At 38.4% G+C, this 20,648-nt stretch overlaps 1 protein-coding gene across 1 annotated transcript; it reads right to left on the bottom strand.

Moving 5' to 3' along the window:
- Window positions 1–5,222: 5,222 nt before the first annotated feature.
- LOC145986633 (uncharacterized) lies at window positions 5,223–20,254 on the bottom strand. The gene is made up of 3 exons (XM_083120876.1): window positions 20,114–20,254; window positions 16,303–16,710; window positions 5,223–11,592 (listed from the first exon to the last, which is right to left on the bottom strand). The coding sequence occupies exons 1-3, from the start codon at window positions 20,168–20,170 to the stop codon at window positions 5,347–5,349; spliced, it is 6,711 nt and encodes a 2,236-aa protein (XP_082977002.1). The 5' UTR covers window positions 20,171–20,254; the 3' UTR covers window positions 5,223–5,346.
- Window positions 20,255–20,648: the final 394 nt, after the last annotated feature.

The raw sequence follows: 20,648 nt of genomic DNA, 5'->3' as shown, positions 1-20,648 counted from the left end.
AAAAATACTCAATAGGGTTTAGATCGCAATGATAAGGTAGAAGACGAAGTACGGTGTGGCCGTTTTCTGCTGCAAGAGTGTCGACCCGATATTGCGGGGCCTTTTTGTTGGTTTTGATTAGCTGATATAACTAATATATAATACTATATATATATATATATATATATATATATATATATATACTATATAATACTATATAATATATAATACTATATAATCCTAAGTCATTGCAAATAATGTTGCGAAGAGTTTCACGACTACCCCGAAAATTAATTTCTTTCTTTAATTTCGAAAGCACTTCATGTTCAACCGTATAAAAATTACCAATAGTTCTTCTAATCAAACACTTGTCAAAGTCGTCTACAACAATTCTACTCTTTTCGGCAGACCTGTGATTACCTGGTGTCGTAAATTTCCCCCCGGAATTTCCTTCCTTTCTAATTTTCTTAATGAAAGTGTCCGACATTTGAACTGCAGCCGCCGCACGCTTTGAAGCTTGATTGACCGGGAACGTGTAACATCCTTCTCTTGCTTCGTTGTCAAAAAAATTAACAACATTGGAAATCACCTCTCGGGTCTCACTATGTACGGTTTTGCCCTTCATTTCGGTACAAACAACATACACAACAGAAGCGCTCGAACTCAGTGACCTTTCGTCCATGTAAGTTTGGCAACATTGAAAGGTGTCAGAAGTCGAGCAGTTTACTACCCCCCACCTCCCACCCCACCCGACCCAACCCTCGATCAGCTGTACACAAAAACGTTCCGTTCCTCCTGCGTGTTTTCTCTGCGGACTCTGAGACACAACTGTGACGGAGAGAATCTTTCATGCTTTGCGCGGAGTGATACAATGGTTTCGCATCAACCTGTAGTGCGGTCCCAGCTGACGTCACTGTCAAGATAGCTTGCACTTTAGTATAGCTTGTTTTATCTCTGCTGTCGGAAGAGGAAGTAAAAACTGTTTCAAATGAGTTGAAAACAGTGAAAGATAACCTAGAACTTATCTGTACATGTCTTTAAAACCTAAAAAAACTTTATTGACAACAGTCATACTTTTTAAAATCAAACTTATTTTGTGAAGATTTCTTATATTTTTTTCATTGACATTTTTTGCAAATTTTACATACACAATTTTGAGCTCTGTGACCTATTCTGAAATGGAATCCAGGATGTTCCTATGTGTGTATGCATGTATATGTCAAACATACGACATATACATACGGAGTTTAAATTTTCAACCCGCCAAAATTGAAAACGTTCCTGCACATACAGAACTTCAGTGGATTAATGTCCGTTTTAAGTTATTACTGCTGGAAAGCTAACTGGAGTTATAGAAAATGAAGTGAAACAGCATGTGTGTGAGAGCGAAAATTATTACATTTATATTTATATCGTTTTAAGACAGGTGCTCTGTAACATGTCTGAATCGACGAGAGAATGGCAGGTTGTCCCTCGAACCGACGAAACATGGGACGCTACTTATATGGCCCGCGGGGGGGTTAAAACTACGTAGTCACTCGGGGGAATACGCCCAACCTTTTTTTGGCGGTTTATGGCTTTGCTAATTAAAGGAGGGTCGCAATGAAAAGGATGTCAAATGAAAGCTACATATTTTGTTATTGTTACCTATAAGTTTTATTACTAGAAGTCTTATAGCAAAAGAACCATAGAAAAATAAACAGATGAACGTCAATTTGGGCAAATCATGCTGTGTTCAGGGTAAAATGCCCACCCATTAGAGGTAAAATGCCCAATACAAGAAACAATTGTTGTAATACTTAGCATGACATATTTAAAGGAAAATAATACACAGCATTAACTAGAAGTATTAACGTTTGTTTCGTAAACAGAACATCATTTGTACAGACAAGCCTAGCGTTTCTAACAACATTTATTTTGAATTTACAATAGCCTCTTTTACTGTTACATTTGTGAGAAATTGCATTGCACTTTGGACACATGGACGTGAATTTGATACATATTTCATGCATCCACATACTACAACGAATACACTGTATCCAGTCACATTGTGGACATTTCTTCTCATATTAATGCCCATGGGCATATTGTACTTAATTTCTGTGGGCATATCACCCCACAGCTACAAGCAGAAAATTGAGTCACTGGGTTGACAACTCTGAGCAGATATGTTTCACTCTGCAGATATGTTTCTCTGACTCATGATCTTTACATCAAATATAATTTAGTTTCTTTCTCTCTTAGGAATATTATTACACACTGTTATTACAGCAACGTCCAAAAAATTATTACCTCAAAAATTGTCTTCTTACCTCATGAAATTAATCCTGCATGGCTTCAGATTCTTCTTACAAGCTCCAGACATGCTGCCTCGTCTCACCACGGAGGGCGCTTTCAGACAAGAGTCTCAGAGATGCCATAACATTAACGTTGCGCGAGATACGAGGGGGTTGGCATTTAACCCCGATGGACATATTCTCCCGAGTGACTATATGTAAAATTCCGGAAGAGTAAAGCCCTCGGCTTCATTCCATCCAAACATTTTAAACAATTTTTACATCTGAAAACTAAAGTCAACTATCTAGTACCAGAATGTAGTTTAATATGTTTACTGTGGTTTGATTATTTTAGAGAGATAATGTTGGCGTGGCTGACCGACAGGGACCCCGCGAAATGTTGCAATATTTTCACTGAAATGACACTTACTCCAAATATGTGCTTATTTAGTACTTTTTACATGTAAAATGTTTCTGATTTTGAAATATTCATTTATTTTTAAACTTAAGGCAAGCAACCAAACCACACTAACTGACTTGGGCGCCGCGGGAAAATCTTGAAACACTAAGGGCGCCGTGAAACGAAAAAGTTTGGGAACTCCTGGTGCAAGGGATACTGTACCCCTTCCAAAAATTTTGAGTGCAATGCAATGCACCCACGGACTTCCTGCGCCCCTAGCTTGTTTAATTCTAAATATAAACACGACACCAAGAGTCTCGGGTACGAATCCCGGCCAGAATATGGGTGTTCTTTGCAAGTGTCCCTTCATCAATATTATCACATTATCACTCATCCCCATCTTCGCGATTAGCCAAAAGTGGCAGAAAAGCGAAGTAAAATAAACCAAACAAATCAGTCAATCTGAATATGAACCCCCCACCCCCAAACACACACACAAAGTCATTTTACATTTGTTTCTGAGTAGTTGATTTCGTTAAATCGTTTAGTGGAAAAGACTGGTTGTGTATGTTCTTTCAACTCCTCAATCGTTACATTTGTTGTCGAGGTTATTTCAACTTGCAAGACTAATAGATTCTTGACGTTCGGTCATTTTACTGTATTAGACGGCCTCATGACTAGATATAATACAATAGCATTTCTAAGATCTTCAAATGTTAAAAATATCAGATATGCATTTGTAATTTTTTATGTAGTATTAAGTTTTTCTTAAAGTTGTGGCTCTTAGTATAACCAAAAGTAAGTAGATAACTGCAATCAAATTTCATAGCACTGTAAACTGAACTTTTTGAGTTACGGATTTTCAATTGTTTTTCTCAGTCACTACAGATGAGTACTGTGAAATTCGAGAATGTTTCTTTATCCGCTGCATCGCAGATCACCTAATGATTCGAGGGAGTAAAATTAAATAAATCAACAAGAGCGTAATATAATTTATTATTTATTTAGGATTTAAGGTGACTTAGTAGCTGATCCAGAATTGTTACACAACGAAAGAAACTTGTTCTTTGGCTAAAGACGCACCAGTGCATTTCATACATCATTATTCAATATATTACAAAACAACTAGCATTAACTCATTAATTTAACTCTTCTGTACTCTCTGTTGTCCAACACTTACGAGTATTATACTTGCCTTAACTTTTCAATTTCTTCTTCTTCTTCTTCTTCTTCTCCCTTATGCCCACTTAGGCGTCGGGTCCTTTCAGCCACTTCTTGAAAGAAGTTCTATCCTGTGCCAGTCTTTTCACTTCGTCCGGTGTCTTCCCTCTCTTCTGTGCCAGTCCATAAATGTACTGGTTCCAGTTCAACCTGGGTCGTCCCCTACCTCTCTTTCCTTCTGGTCGGGCCTCAAATATTTGTTTCGGTTTACGCTCTTCCTCCATCCTAATATGTCCCAGCCAGCCTAATTCCCTCTTCTCGATGATTTCAATCAGTGGTTCCTGATTCAGGCATTCTCTTCTTATTGTTGTGTTTCGTATCATATCTCTCCTTGTCTTTCCTACAGTTTTTCTTAACAATTTCATTTCAGTAGCAGTAAGTCTGCTCTCCAATTTAGTTTGCCTTATCCAGCTTTCTGATCCATATAATAGCGTGGGGAGATACACTGTTTTATATATTTTCATTTTTGTTTCTTTACTAATCTCCTTTTTACCTATAATGGTGTTACTAATATTATAGTACAGATTATTTGCTTTCTGAATTCTGTGATTAATTTCAGAGTCCATTTTCCCGTCCGCAGTTAGTATAGTTCCAATTTTAATGGAGTAATTATATCTAAGCAGATGCAGGGAATAGTTACGTTCCTTAAATGCACCGCATCTAAATTATTTACGTATAATAATGACGTACAAGATAATGAATTAAGAACATAATTCTTTCCGATGTTAGAAATTGTGATAATCATTTGTTCTATTACTACTAAATACCAGCAAATATTTGATTACATTGAAATTGTTGTATGATACATATAGTACATGTAGTTTGGATCTTTAATTTTCCCATTGTAGGACCTCCTCGATATCGTAGTGCTAATGTAGTCACCTTGTAATGAATGAGTCCCAGAATAGTTCGTATCCTACTTGAAACTGTAGGACCAGTCCGAATTAGCCTTTCTCTACATAAAGTTCAGGTAAATAACAAGTTAAATTTCTCTATTGTCGTGATGTTGAATTTTCACCTGCATTTTATTTTAGTTTCGTTACTGTACTTCCCTTTGCCTTCCTAAGTTGAGATATATTATTTTCAATTACAAAATAATTATAAAATGTTTGACCTTCTAGGTAACAAGAAACTAGCACATATTTTGAAAGATTACGTGGGAAACAGAGTGTAGTAGTTGTTCGCAACATTTCGTGCTACATCGACTTAACTGTGCTACTGAGCACGTACAACTGAACGTCTCCTTTATTTCGTTCAGTGTATCTACAAGATATCAACCCATGGCTGAGTCACATCTAGTGTATAACTCTTACATTCAGGCACATTTAGGTTAACTTATGACGGTGTTTTAATATATAAGACTATTTTATTTCGTTTCTTTCATACACATAATTTTTGACAAATCGTATTTTTCATGTTAAAATTCTACTGAAGACCAAATCAATATACATGCAATGGTTACAATATGTTTTATCCTTGTCGAATAATTGATGTTCCAGCTGGTTTTTGTTGAACAATGAATGGATGACCTTGCCCTCCTTGAGAGATGAATGGTACATTGCTCACCTGGTACCCGCTTTGTCCAGACGACAGATCCACTGCGGAAGGATTGCCAACTATCTGTTTCCAACCTCCCTGAGACCCTCCTATTTGGAAACTACCAGCTGGAAGACGTTGATAACCAGATCCTCCTTGAACCACCTGTACTTGGTACTTAGTCAGGAAAGGTATTAGGTAACCTTTACCACGCCCGATAGCTGCTTCAAGTTGTTCTATAAGTTCCAAGGAAAGGGGTTGGTTAGAATTTACCAGTTGTCTCAGCCCGTTAAGTAACATGCCTGGTTTTAACCAACCGTTATAAATTATTGCGTTCAGATTTTCTTGAGACAGAAAATACTTCGTGCCTTGACCAGTTAAACCTCCAACTGCATTTGGTTGGTAGAGCTGTGAGAAAATGGATTGCAGTTGTTGAAGAAGATAGCTTGGAATGTTTTGACCGGACGTTATGAAACGAATAAGTTGAGATCCTAATGCACTGTCTGGGAAGGAACCTGATGAGATGAAAATAGTAAGAAGTTTCTGAAGCTGTGGGGACAATGCTCCTGCATTATTAATTTCTTTCAAAATTATATTGTAAATCTGTTGACTGGTGTCGACGGGGATGCCATTCCCTTGGTGGACCAATACGTTTAGTTGGTCGATTAACGAACTTATGGGCACATTACTTGATACTGGAGGTTGTGTTGGAAGTACGGGAGGATATGTAGATGTTTCAGGTCTGCTTGGAGAAGGAGCTGGATATGCTGGTGCAACCTGTAGTGATGCAATGTCGTAAAGTTCTTTAATCATATCGAAGGGTAAGGGCTTTCCGGTAATTATATACGGTTTAATCTTATCGGCTAGTGGACCTTCGGGTAATTTAAATTTCTGTAGAATTTCTGGTCGTAATATGTGAGATTCTTCAGTGACGTCCATAGTGACGCTACCTGGCTTCCACAAAAATGTTCCGGCAGGAACAATAGATTCCAATTGCTGGAATATATCGTAAGGTAGCGGTTGCCCAGAGTTTACGTGTCTGGTAATCGTATCGGTTAATGGGCCTTTTGGTAATACATTTTGTAGAGTAAGGAGCTGTACAATTTCAGGAGACAAGACATACGATGGTCCATGATACTCGATAATGTTACTTCCAGGCCTAGGAACTAAAATGCCTGAAGGAACATTGGACAGTAGGTTTACATAACGCTCGTAAGGGAGAGGGTTTCCTGAATTAACAAATGGTATAAGTTTATCGAGCAATGGTCCATCGGGCAATAATTTGTTTACCTTCAGCAGTTGCAGTACTTCGGGTGGCATAATGTAGGACGGTCCTTTGTACTGGATAACGTTATTGCTAGGCTTGTGGGATAATATTCCATGAGGGAGGCTTGAGACCACTTTGTTAAAAAGGTCGTGAGGAATTGGTTGGTTAGAATTAACATACTGACTTATTTCATCGCCTAAAGGTTTAGGCAATAATCCATTCATTGTAAGGAGTTGAAGAGTTTCTGATGGCAACTTATACGATGGTCTCGAATATTGAATTACGTTGGTGTCAGGTTTAGTATACAATGTGTTAGATGGAACATTTGCTAGCAACTGTAAGTAAAGGTCATGTGGTAAAGGCTTCCCAAAAGTTACATATGGGTTTATCTGTTTGATTAAATCGCGATTCTGCAGTTCTTCTTTTGATGTAAGAAGGTTGAGGATGTCAATTGGCAAAACATAGGATGGTCCAACGAAGTGTACAGTGTTTGAGCCAGGTTTTGGGGACATTGTGCCAAAGCAAACAAAAGGTTCTATTTGTTTGTAAAGCTCGTATGGTAGTGGTTGTCCTGAGCTTACATACTGACTAAGGTTATTAACCAAATAAGGGCTGGGCAGTGCTCCATTTGCGAGGAGTGCCTGAAGGATTTCTGGTGTTATTGTATATGCTGGTCCTCTATATTGAATAACATTGCTATCAGGGGTGTTGTTTAGTGTGTTGGGAGGAAGAGCTTCTTGCAGCATTTTGTAAAGGTCGTACGGAATAGGTCTCTCAGGGTTCACATATTGGCTGAGATAATCAGTTAAGGGACCTTTGGGTAATTCAAAGTTTGTTATTAACATGTTAAAAATTTCTGGCGACAATATATAGGATGGTCCTGTAAAATTGACATTGCGAGTCCCAAATTCTGGAAGTAGTGTGCCAGAAGGAAGAGCTGATTCAAGATCCTTGTAAATATCATAAGGAATTGGCTGCTCTGAATTTACAAACTGGTCAATCTTATCTGTCAGTGGACCTCTAGCCAATAGTCCATTTAAGATGAGAAGCTGAAAAATGTCAGGTGGTAAAACATATGATGATCCCGTATATTTTACGTTATGACTTTGTGCTTCGGGAATCAAAGTACCAGGTGGAAGGTTTGATACCAATTGTTGGTAAATGTCATAAGGGATTGGGTTCCCCGCTTTTACATGTTGCAGGATTTCCTCTGCCAGTGGTCCAGTTGGGACTTGGCCATTCATTACCAGAAGCTGCAGTACTTCGGGCGTTAAAGTGTATGATGGTCCCTTGTATTGGACAATATTGCTATTAGGTTTTGGAACGAAATGTCCAGGCATAACTGCTGATTCTAATTCCTTGTAAATTTCATAAGGTAATGGCAGTCTCCCTTCTACATATTGCTTAACTTTATTGACCAGCGGACCTGTTGGTAGTGCTCTGTTTGATACAAGCAGCTGAAGAATATCTGGCGAAAGAATGTAGGATGGTCCCTTGTAATGAAGAGTCTTGGTACCAGGTTCACGAATAAAAGTAAATGGAGGCAGTATCGATTCCACTTCTTTGTAAAGGTCATAAGGTAGTGGTTTTTCATAATTTATATATGGACTTAGCCTTTCAATGAGTGGACCTTGAGGAAGTAGTGCATTTGCAATAAGTAATTGCATTGTTTCAGGTGATATGGTGTAAGACGGGCCCGTATATTGAATATCATTGTTATCAGGCGCAGGGACCAACACACCAGGACCAACCCTTGATACTAGCTCCTTATAAAGTTGGTAAGGTAGCTTTCCGTGGTTTACATATTGTCGAAGCTTCTCAATAATTGGACTTTGTGGTAGTAGTACATTTGCAGCAAGCAGTTGCAAAACTTCATCAGGTAAACTATACGACGGCCCTGCGTACTGAGCATACTTGTTGTCAGGTTCAAGAAATAATGTTCCCTTGGGAAGACTTGTTTCCAGGTCTTTATAAAACATATAGGGTATTGGCTTCCCAAAGTTAACGTACGGACTTAACTCCTTAGCTAGTGTTTCATTATTCAGCAGTCCACTTGAAATGAGTAGTTGGAAAATTTCTGGTGTAACAATTAGGGATGGTCCATTGAATTCCACTTCATTCGTCCCAGGTCTCTTTACTAATGTCCCAACAGGAAGTAGGGATACGATTTGTTTGTAGAGTTCAAAAGGGAGAGGATTCCCAAGTGATACATATTTGCCAATTTGATCATACAGTGGTCCTTCTGGAATTGCGCCATTCGTACGAAGAACCTGTAGAAGTTCAGGCGAAAGAGTATAGGACGGTCCGTTGAATTGAATGTTATTGCTACCAGGCACTATGCTGAAGGTACCAACCGGAAGAGTTGAAACTAGTAGTTTATATAGCTCATATGGTAGAGGTTTTCCAGAGTTCACATATGTGGTAAGTTTCTCCACTAATAAGTTATCTTGCAAATTGCCGCTGGAAATGAGGATCTGCAAAATTTCAGGTGATAAAGTATACGACGGACCTGTATATTCAACAGAATTACTACCAGGTTTGGAAAGTAATGTACCAGAGCAAATTTGTGATTCTAATTCCTTATAGATATCGTTCGGGATAGGCTGTCCAGCAGTGACGTATGGGCGAATTTTATCAAGTACTGGACCCTTAGTAAGTCTTTCGTTTGACTCAAGACGTTGAAGGACATCAGGTGAGATAGTGTATGATGGCCCTGAATACTGAATTATGGGTGTGCCAGGCTTAGTGAAGATTGTACCTGAAGGTAAAATTCTCTCTAATTCTTTATAAACCGTAAATGGCAGAGGGTCTCCAGAGTTTACGCAGTCAGTTAGAGTAGCCGCTAGCTGACCTTCAGGGATCAACTTGTTTGCCAAAAGAATCTGCAGAACATCGGGAGTCAAAATATAAGACGGTCCTGAGAATTGGATATTTGGGCTACCAGATTCGGGTAATAAAGTTCCTGGAGGTAAATGTTTCTGAATATCTTTGTAAATATCGTAAGGCAGAGGTTCTCTTGAATTTACGTACGAGGTTAGGTTATCGACCAGTGGACCCTGTGGTAATGCTCCATTAGAGATGAGAAGTTGCAGAATATCCTGTGGTAGGTTATACGATGGTCCCTTGTATACGATATCGCGATTGTTAGGTTGAGGAACTAGTGTACCTGAAGGGGCCGTTGATAACAATTCTTGGTATATGTCGTAAGGTATTGGTTTACCAAGGTTTACATATGGAATCAGTTTGTCTGTTAACTGACCAGGAAGTGAACCCCTGGAGATGAGTAGTTGAAGAATTTCTGGAGATATGATGTAAGACGGACCTTTGAAATCGAGAACATTGCTGTTGGGGTTTGTTGATAAAGTGCCAGGAGGAACAATCGATTTAAGTTCTGAGAAAACCTCATACGGGATAGGCTGTCCTGAATTGATGTATTGAACAACTTTATCAAATAGTGGTCCATTGGGAATTAGTTTATTTGCAAGGAGCAGCTGCAAAACATCATTTGGTACAATATATGACGGGCCAGTTATTTGAATAGTATTACTACCATCATTTGGCGCGATTGTACCTGGAGGGAGAGTAGCAATCAATTCTTGATAAATTTCATTTGGAAGAGGTTTACCTGCAGTTACATACTGCGTAAGCTTATCAGCTAGTGGACCTCGAGGCAGTTTGTTATTCAACATTAGAAGCTGCAAAACGTCAGGTAGCAATATGTATGTACTCTCGGAAGGTTTGAGAGTAATTACACCGTTGTCAGTAGATATTGTGTTTGGAGGAACGATCATTTCAAGCTCTTGAACTAGTTCGTTGGGTATAGGTTTTCCTGTTTGTACATAGATAGTAAGTTTATCAATTAGGTCTTTTGGGAGCATTCCACGCGAGATAAAGAACTGCAAAGTTTCAGGTGATAAAGTGAAAGAAGGCTTTGGTACTTGGACGCTAACACCACCATTAGTCACTTGTATAACACCTGTAGGCACAGTCGACAGTAATTCTTGAAAAAGATCATATGGTATGGGCTTCCCTGAATTCACGTAATATATAATTTTGTCAGCTAAGGGGCCTTTAGGAAGAAGGACATTGTTCATTAGTAGATCCAGCATCTGTCGAGATAGTAAGTATTGTTTAACTATGATTTTGATTTTGACAGAGCCTTTGTCAAACGTCAATGTGCCTGGAGGAAGAACAGATTGGAGCTCCTTAAGAAGTTCTAGAGGTACTGGCTGACCAACGTTCACAATTTTCCTAAGTTTTTCAAGTATCGGGCCTTCAGACAGAAGATTATTTGAGACCAGTGCCTCCAAATATTCGGGTGGGAAAATAAAGACGGGAACATTTATATTATTGCCATTTGACGAGTCTATCATTCCAGGAGGTAGACTCGACACTAGTTGCTGATAGAGATCATTAGGAACAGGTCGTCCAGAGAATACATAATCCTTTAACTTGTCAGCTAGTATGCCGTTAGGCAACGCACCTGACGAAATTAGTAGATTTAGCTGTTCGCGGGACAAGTAGACAAACTGGGAGGTTTGGACGTTAAAACCACCCGCTGCAGTTTGGAACATATTAGGTGGCAAAAATCTTTTCAGTTCTTCAAACAGCTCGGTTGGTATAGGTTTACCAGCATTGACATATTGACCAAGCTTGTCTGCTAATTTGCCTTTCGGCAGGAGTCCAGCCGAAATAAGACTACTCAGAGTTTCTGGTTTTAAAATGTATGAGGTGCTGACTTGTGCACTAGATGGACCACCAGATGTTACGATAAAACTCTGTCCTCCTGAGTTTGGTTGAGTGTATTGCGGAACGCCAGGCACTCCTTGAAACTGTTTAGTTTGCCATTTGCTTGATAACCATGCTGGCTGATTTGCTTTCGATGTTGGACTGTAGCTGGGTACACTGGAATCCTGCATAAAGAGAGAGAAAATTTCTCACAATTGTGTTAGTCTTAGATAATGGATCGTATAAATGGACGTGGCTACAGACACAGTATTATGCACACAAATTTAATTTCCTAACTAAATATTTAGTGTAATTCATAAGATATCTTCCAAGAAATTTCTAAGTTGAAACCTTAGATAGGATTTTCATGTATCAATCTTGTTTTATCTGATGATCATTTATTCTCATCATCGTGGTTAATAAAATTCTCATTACAAATGAAAGAACCCAAACATGACATAGAATATAACCAATCCTGAACATGAATATTCATGAAAATAGTTCATGTTCCTCAAACTTGCATTATTATATCGAAAAGCTACAAACATTGATAATAACTTCATGTACATATAAGTGTGTATGTTATATTCTATAAACGCTATATAAATATACTCTCTCTGTATTCTCATCACTATTCAATTAATGGATAACCGGTTCGGTGGGCAGACCCCTTAAGTGGTAGACTTTAGATCTCGCCAGCAAAGGTCCTAAGTTCGAGTCCTGGACTGGATATGGGCGTTCTTTATCAGTAGCCCTTCATCAATTTCATCTAATCATCATTCGTCCTCATGGTTGGGATTAGTCAAAACTGACATATAATCTACGCTAGATAACAAAAATACAACTACAAATGCAGCTGCTACAGGCACTTTCGTTTAGACTAAAAAGTCAAAACCGAATCGATCATTTTTCAGAATTCGATTCATGGACCTGGATAAAAAAAATACAGTTACATAGCTATTATCTTACTTCACTTTTGATTTAAACTGTATATTTGCATGTCTTAACATCTGATTATTAGTCCTTTAACCACTAAATAGATTTTACGCTCATTGCAGATATTCTTTTCAGTGGTGGCGATTAGGATGGGAGCAAGGGGAGTCAGCCCCCCCACTTTTCGCCACTTTTGCCCCCGCACTATGCTAAACCGTATCTACAAAGGGACATATACTGTCTTTGCCCCAACCCACCCCCCGGCCTTTTGGTACCTTTTCCCATCCGGTTTTGAAACCCAATCGCCGCCACTGATTAGTTTTCATAATCCATCTTAAAAATCAGTTGCGTAGCAACATATCGCGAGGCCCTGGACGAAATTAGAATGCGAAGCCCTCATCAGTTTTTAAATTTGAAATCTCGGTGTGAATCTATACAAAATCTTCAGGGATACGGCAGCAAGTTATCATATTTAAATAATAATAAATTACTGAAGAAAATTATATTTTGCTAATAATTTCACTCACCCTAAAAATGTCTTTCTTTCTTTTCCCGGAGCTGAAATATGAAGCCGTAGGAAGGAAGAAAGAACTGCTTATATTATCCATTGCCTTCTTGAGTTGCAAACAACCCAAGCATTTAAATGCCTCGCACTTGCTTCTTGGCAGTTGGAGCTGCTTTATTGTTAAAATATTAAAATCGGGAGTGAAAGGTCGAGAGAAAGAAGAAAATACGAGATAAATTGCTTTTAATTCGAGAAAAGAATAAATTGGTAAAAATGTCCACGCAAGTTATCGTGAATTCTTTCGTAAATGATTCACATGAGAAATTAGATAATAATTTTTACATTTTCCGGCCCCCACAAGGCTTAGAGCCCGCCCGCCTGTATGTTGCGCCCCTGATTTGACGTGTTATAACGTTTAGCTAGAATTTAAAGCCAAATAGAAACAGAATGTTTTAATATTATTGCCTACAAAAATTTGCCTTTTCCATATGTTCCCCCTCACCTCTATATAATACATTTTTTGTATCAACCCCATGAGACGCGAGGCTCTTATCTTTGTGCTCGTTATAAATTCTCTTCATTAATTGTTAAGTGCAAACAGAAAAGGTTAGGTTTACCAAATTAGTGCGAAACGTAAAGACCAAATAGACAAAAAACGAAAGTTTATGTTCTTCACTACTTAAATATTTTATAATGTACCATTAGGCGTATTAACATCAACATTTTTGCTAATTATGGTCATTAAAGTAGATGCATAGTGATTATAAATAAATCATTATTAACGTATCTGTCCTTTTCAATTAAGCTGAAGTCTCATGTGTTTAATGAAATGAATTAACGAAGAAATAAGCATTGTACCTACAAAATTACAGTAATGTAATTTAAAAATTTGGAACATTGTAAAGCAAAAAGCATTCCAATTCCAATGTAACACACACGCAAGCAAACACATAAACAAACACATGCACACGCACACAGTGACGTGTTTAAATGGGACCTATCGAAAGTGAAAGAAATCCCAAAACAAGAAATTCTCGACCAGAAGTACGATTATGTCTTACAATTACCGTTTTTATTTTTCTGGGATTGCTTATTGCAGAAAAATTATACCTCCCTCTTAAACAGTTTCAGTTCGACTCTGCACACGCACACACTTATTTCATGCCTGAGTAGTTACTGTCTATCACATTTAAGTTTAAAATGAGCATTAACTAATACTTGAGTGAATTTACGGGAGAATGTCCGTAGGAAAGTTTGTAACATGTAGCACGTAGCCTGCACCAAAATGTAGGCAGCTTCCCACGAGATAAGTTTACCATTGCGTCACTGTACTGGCATATTTATATTCACCAACCATAATAAAGGCAGACTATTCTGCATCATTTTTATATTCACCCAATGGTCAGAAGCAGTTAATGGGCCAGGGCCCTTAATTTTGATTGTACAGTAAAACCTCGTTAATCCGGATCCCGATAATCCGGACAGGCAAAAGGCAAAAAAAAAAAACAGAATGCAAGGTTTTAAATGTGGCTAGAAGTCAACAAGAGAACTTCCCAAAGAAAAGGCAGTCAACCACTGATGAAATTCTGTTTCCCGCAGACTATGCCCTTTGAATGCATCATAATAAACGTGTTTTGTTGCTATAAACGGAGTTTTAATGCAATTTCTACTGTTATTTTAGGTTATTTCAGTTAATACGGACTTTCGTTAAACCGGTCAACTTATCACCCTCCCCAATTAGTCCGGATTAACGAGGTTTTACTGTATTTCAATAACACGGGATACAAAGAAAAGAGTTTTGGGAAAGAAACATAGATGGCAGCTCAAGACAAAATAATATAAATAAATTGTTGGAGGATAGATATAGACTTTGCAAAAGTACAAATATGATAAAGAGATAAAAGCAGTGTATAAAAATACATAATAGATGGAAAGAAAAATTGAAGTGTTTTCATGAATCAACAATTAAGGCGTACAGTCAATTGTTAGGCACGCATAAAGAAGTACTCAACGCAATTAAAATACATCGTGTATCAAAAAGAACCATCCGATTTAAAATTTCTATATTTAGGAAACCAATGGACATAGAACCTTGCAGTAAGTTGTGAAATACATGTTGGAATATAAAGTTTCACTTACAGTACGTTTTACGTTGTTGCAGGTAGGTACGTTCCGAAATTCTTAACGAAACGAAATTAACGAAGGTAACTGGGCTCATCAACTTAGTGAAACGAGTTATTTTCCAGACTTATGGGACGCTCCAGACGAAAGCGCAGGCGCAGCGTCCTCGTGGCGTCGAGCGGAAGGCATGTCCTTATGGCAGAAATAAACTCTACTGTGGGCAATGTTACTCATTTTAATCACATTGTAAGAACACTTGAGGCACACTCGTCTTACGCATGTTGCTTCATATAGCTCTCTGTTAAAATTATAATACATTTTCCGAACTAGTGCAGTTTAAAGCCATGCGCGTTGTCTATACGCAGCAGAAGATTCTCACCGAACAAACCAGCCTACTGGTCCGTGCGTTTGGTGAATCTCGTTCTTGCACGAGAAGCACGGAAAGCGGACTTTTGGGACAGCATAACGAAACGCACGAGAGCACTTATGGGACGACCAGTTGTCATAACTCGTTTAACGCGTTCAACTCGTGAGACTTTCCGAACGGGCCCCTGTGCTGCTCACTCTTTAGTCCGCTTCAAGATGGCATCCCAACAACCGAAAGCTTTCTGCCTTCTCCACTTCAACAAATGTGGTCCGTTACAGTTGTGCAGCGTGAGTTTCGTCGTGAATACGGTGAGGCACCACCTACTGCTTACAGTATTCGACGTTGCGCGCAGAATGCTACCTGTTGCTGGGTTGCCATCCTGAAGCGGACTAAAGAGTGAGCTGCACTAGTGGCACCTACCTGCAACAAAGTAAAACTTATTGCAAGCGAAACTTTATATTCCAGCATGTATTCTACAACTTACTGCAAGGTTCTATGTCCATTGGTTTCCTAAATATAGCATTTTTAAATCGGATGATTCTTTTTGATACACCCTGTATATGGACTCAATAAGGAGATTCTCCTAGCTTTTCTCTGCTACTTTGCTACAATCCTTCCAATGAAGAAATTTTGAATTTACTCCTACATAACATAAAATCATGTATCAATTTAAGCTGAGATATTAGTGTTACTTTTATATCATTATGTAGGTATTAAATAAATGTATACCCTACAATAAACGTAACTTTTTTTAGAGTAATACTTCAAATATTTAAAAGTAATGCTATTATTTTTCATATTTAAAATAGTAAATATGTAACATGATCAAGATTTTATCGGGAGTGGAAAGCGGGGCTGGGCGACCAGGGTGGAAAATGTGTGTGTGTGGGGGGGGGGGGGATCCGCATCGCCAGTGAAAATTTTATCTTAAGCCGCCCCTCCTAATGCTATCATATTTTCCTCACTTACCTCAAGATTCTGATTCGTTCCCCAGTTATAGCTGCCCCCTCCTGGTAGGGCTCCTCCTACACCACGGTCGGTTTGAATAGTGCTACCAATTCCTCCAAGCTTTCCACCTCCGAGTCCAATCACTCCATCACCACCGTAAGAACCATAGTTCAGTTTATTTGTCTTACCTAATAGACTATGATAACCGCTATTCTTTTCAATGGAATCTAATTTTAGCTTATTTGTTAAACCGCCATAGTCATATGTGTTGTATTTTCCCAAAGATACAGTGTTTGCTTTGTTTGTGTTATCATATCCGTCTTTATGTACTTTGTTTACATCATATGAGCCTGGGTTTTGGTCTCCATAAATAATCCCCTGAAGCCTGGATCTCCCACCATATTCTACTTGTGGTTTCTGCAGAGAATTCTGAAAATCAAAAGGTTATAAGAAACAATAACATAAACTTGTGGAATTAACTAAATATTTACTAAATTATACTACTATATTCTAATTTACTAGTAATTTAGAATGAACATACATATCAGGCCACAGTTGGACACAGCAATAAATATATTGTGGTGCCACACAACTTTAATAGCTACAGTCGACCTCCGTGGCGGATTGGTTAGTACCTGCTACAACAAGGGTCCTGGGTTGGAATCTCTTCCTGGACATGGTATGTGAGGGAGTTCTGACATTTCCGACACCGTCATTTGCGACACTAAGGCAAAAACGTTTTTTTCCCGTCATAAGCGACACTGTTTGGATTTTCCCCAACGATTTCTAATTTGTTTACCAGAATTAGCGACATTTGCGTACGTGCAGCAGCAATAGCGTCTCTGAGGAAAGTATTTCCCGAGGCTCAGATCAGTGGTTGTGATTATCACTTTAACCAATGTTTGTGGCGAAAAGTGCAGGAGTTGGGACTGACAAACGATTACAAAACAGATCCAGACGTGCGGCTGTGTATAAGAATGTGTTCAGCTCTGGCTCTATTTCGTTCAACAGTGGATGAACAACTCTGTTTTCGACATTTCTATGTGGATCTGCTCCCAACAGCGGCACAGGACTAACAATACAGTCGAGGGATGGAACCATACAGTTAATGTATTGACGGAAAAGTCAAGTCCTAACAAAATAGTAAAATGTTGGTTCAACTACAAGAGAAACGACGCATTCTACATTTCTACATTGACAAGGGATTGCAGTCTGCTCCTATACTGACAAGGGATCTAAACAATCCGTCATTGACAAAGGATAAATACATCCAGCTTTTAAACACCCAGCTTCCATAATGCCAGTGTGAAGGAAAACTAATAATGGTTTTAAAAAACACACCAGCTTCCATGATGCTGCCAGTCCTAAGCCTGGATAAAGTGTGAAGGGAAGCTATTTATACTTTGTGTCGCAGATGACGGCGTCGAAAGTGTCATGGAATATACGAGTATTTTCCATACAGTGTCGCATACGACGGTGCCGCAAAAGTCGTGGATTCCTTTGCGAGTGTCCCTTCATCAAAATCATCATGTCATCACTCACCCTCATATTCGCGCTGTGCCAAAAAGTGACAGAAAGGCGAAGTAAAAGAGACCAAATCAGTCAATCAATTTAATGTCTACAATAAGGCACGGAATATGGAAGTTATGCGAGTTTCTTTCTCAACGAAACCATATTAGATATTATACGGAACCAAGTCGCATATTCATGATATTTTTGCGTTGGAATGATATAATACTTATATTTCATTATAGTGTAATCTGGCAAATTTTACCTTGTTTTACCTGCAAATATTATTTCGATGTAACAACATTTTATCGAAAAATGTTCAGGATTCCTTCTTATAATTTACAAACCTGTTACAGAACCTCATAATTCATTACTAATCGATCCCGGGTTCGAATCCTGGCCTGCGCATGGATATTTGTGAGTGTCAATTCATCACTATCATCACATCATCACTCATCCCCATCTTCGCAAATTAGCCAAAAGTGGCACAAAAGGCGAAGTAAAATGAAGCAAATCAATCAATCATTACTAATTGAACAACATTAGTTATCTTTTACATGGAGAACAAAATATCCTTTATTAAAATATCTGTAAAAACTGTAGTAATGGAGCCTTCAATTGAGTGCTCAAGATATATAACTTCTGTCAAGGTTGTCCGAATTCATACTTTATCAAAACGATTATTAGTATTTCACCGGCGGACGATGATATAACAATTTCATGAAATACAGATTTGAGTGAATCATTTTAATTTTGCAATGCTAATATGTATTCATAAGTAAGTTAATTGAATATAAAATAAGACCTAAATACTCTCAAAACGTTGGACATAATTCAAGGCAGTTAATGAAAATTAAAGCATTCTTATAAGTCAAGAGTAAATAACCTTTCATTTATTTAATAACAATGACATGTTATCCTTATGTTAGTATCATTTACAGTCATGCCATCTATGGTACATTTTTTCCCCTAAAATTTCAATGCACGTAATGGTGTTATAGTATTTGTGTTGATTTGTGCAGTTAGAAATATTATTACATTTTCTTTATGTAAAATTTCAATGTTTCTTTGCATTTGTGTCGTAAGAACCGAAGCCAATGGGAGCCCTCGATGTGGTTACGTGAGGCTTCTGTGTTCCCAGCAGCTGTCACAGCAGGGACGGACAGTGTTGCTGCAACAAGGTAAATTGTCCTTATGCAAGGAAATTCTGAGCTAATGGGGCTGTTGATTGCCAAACATTTCTGGTCTCTGTCGTGTCCCCAAAGAATTTCGTTTTTCATTTATTTGCCCTAAGATTTACATTGCAGCGCGATGTGATGGCTTTTGAAACGTCTCTTTTCACTGAGGCAACTAGCAAGCGAACGAAAACAAGTCAAAAGCGCAAGTAGTGTCTCAAGAGATCTCAGCCAAGGGAAGGAACGCGCGCGAGAGAATGGGGCTACATGGAGAGGGGTAATGTGACTGCAGGCTTTGCGTTTCGCCCATTCCTACCGTTCTGCACGGCCTTGTTCCTTAGATTCTCCAGACAGCCAGCACCTGGATTAGTCTTTCATGCTCACAAGTGGATAGCTAATTGTTTTTCGTCAGGTCTGTAATGAGAAGCAGGGGTGTTGAAGGTTCAAGAACCCACATTCTATTGGGTTCTTAAATATGACCGAAACCTATTTTCTCGAACAATTTAAAATTCGATGCAAGTTGAGTATTGTTTCATTTCAATATGGAACTTGGACCCAATTTAAACTGATTCGAAAAAGAAGGTTCCTGGACACTATTTAAATTGATCCTGGAAAAAATGTTCCTGGGCCGTATTTAAATTGATTCAGAAGAAAGATTCCTGAACTGAATTAAAATTATTTACAGATAAGAAGTTTCTTTACGGTCCAGAACCCATTTACGCTTGCTGATTTTCTCTCCTGGACCGGAATTGAATTTATTTAAAATTCCTGGACCTTTAACAACCCTGTCCGTAACCAACAGCATTTCGACGCCTAAGGATCCGGGTTCGAATCCCGGCCTGGGCATGGGTATTTTTTAGTATCTCATCTTCAATTCCATTGTATAATCACTCATCTTCAGACAAAAGTGGCATAAAAGCGAAGAAAGATAAACCAAATCAAACAAGACTAATGCTAAATTTGTACAACGCCACTTCTTGTTGGTAAACTCATATTTATTTCTGAGGGAAATATTCCAATATTGATCCACACTTATATTTTGTCATCTCTTGAAAAACAACGAAGTACAAATAATTTGGCATTTCATAGGTCTGTACCAAATATATGCATAAAATTATGTAAAATTGTATGCTAAAAGTTATACGTACGGGTGTAAAATAGGCCAGCCAAAGAATAAAACCAAGGAAAATATCCTTGGTGATCATTGCAGACGACAAATTTCTTGCTGACGTGTTTCTCGACAGACTTGAAAAAAATACCCTTTATAAAGACTACAACGTTTGCGTGAATACGACTTCCACTTAATGAGGTATGGCTAGCACCTATCGCATCTCATTAGGTGCTCCATAAACAGTCTAATTGCCTTCATTGTTCAACCTGCAGTTTCCTCGCTTGAACAATGTTCATAGCCTCACAAATTATCACCAAATCGTAAACATTGAACTGTCGCTTCGTATTCACTTCATTGTACCTCATTAAGAGATCGTATGTGTATCTAAAGCAGCAACAAAGTGCATAGTCAGATAGAGATTAAGCGACAATGTCGCAGTTTTTAAGAAGAATTCCAGTCATCGGCTGGATTGGCGAATACAAAAAAACCCATTGCTTTAAAGTTTTGAAATTGTATTCCTGATCCTCAATATGAGTTTTGTACTCTTCAACAACAATCGCTGTTCTTGTAGA

The sequence above is a fragment of the Lepisma saccharinum genome, chromosome 4 (genome assembly GCF_977018435.1).
Source record: "Lepisma saccharinum chromosome 4, izLepSacc3.1, whole genome shotgun sequence".
NCBI classification, from domain to species: domain Eukaryota; kingdom Metazoa; phylum Arthropoda; class Insecta; order Zygentoma; family Lepismatidae; genus Lepisma; species Lepisma saccharinum.
Note: the sequence above shows the minus strand (reverse complement) of the source record. Positions and strands in the feature narration are given on the sequence as shown.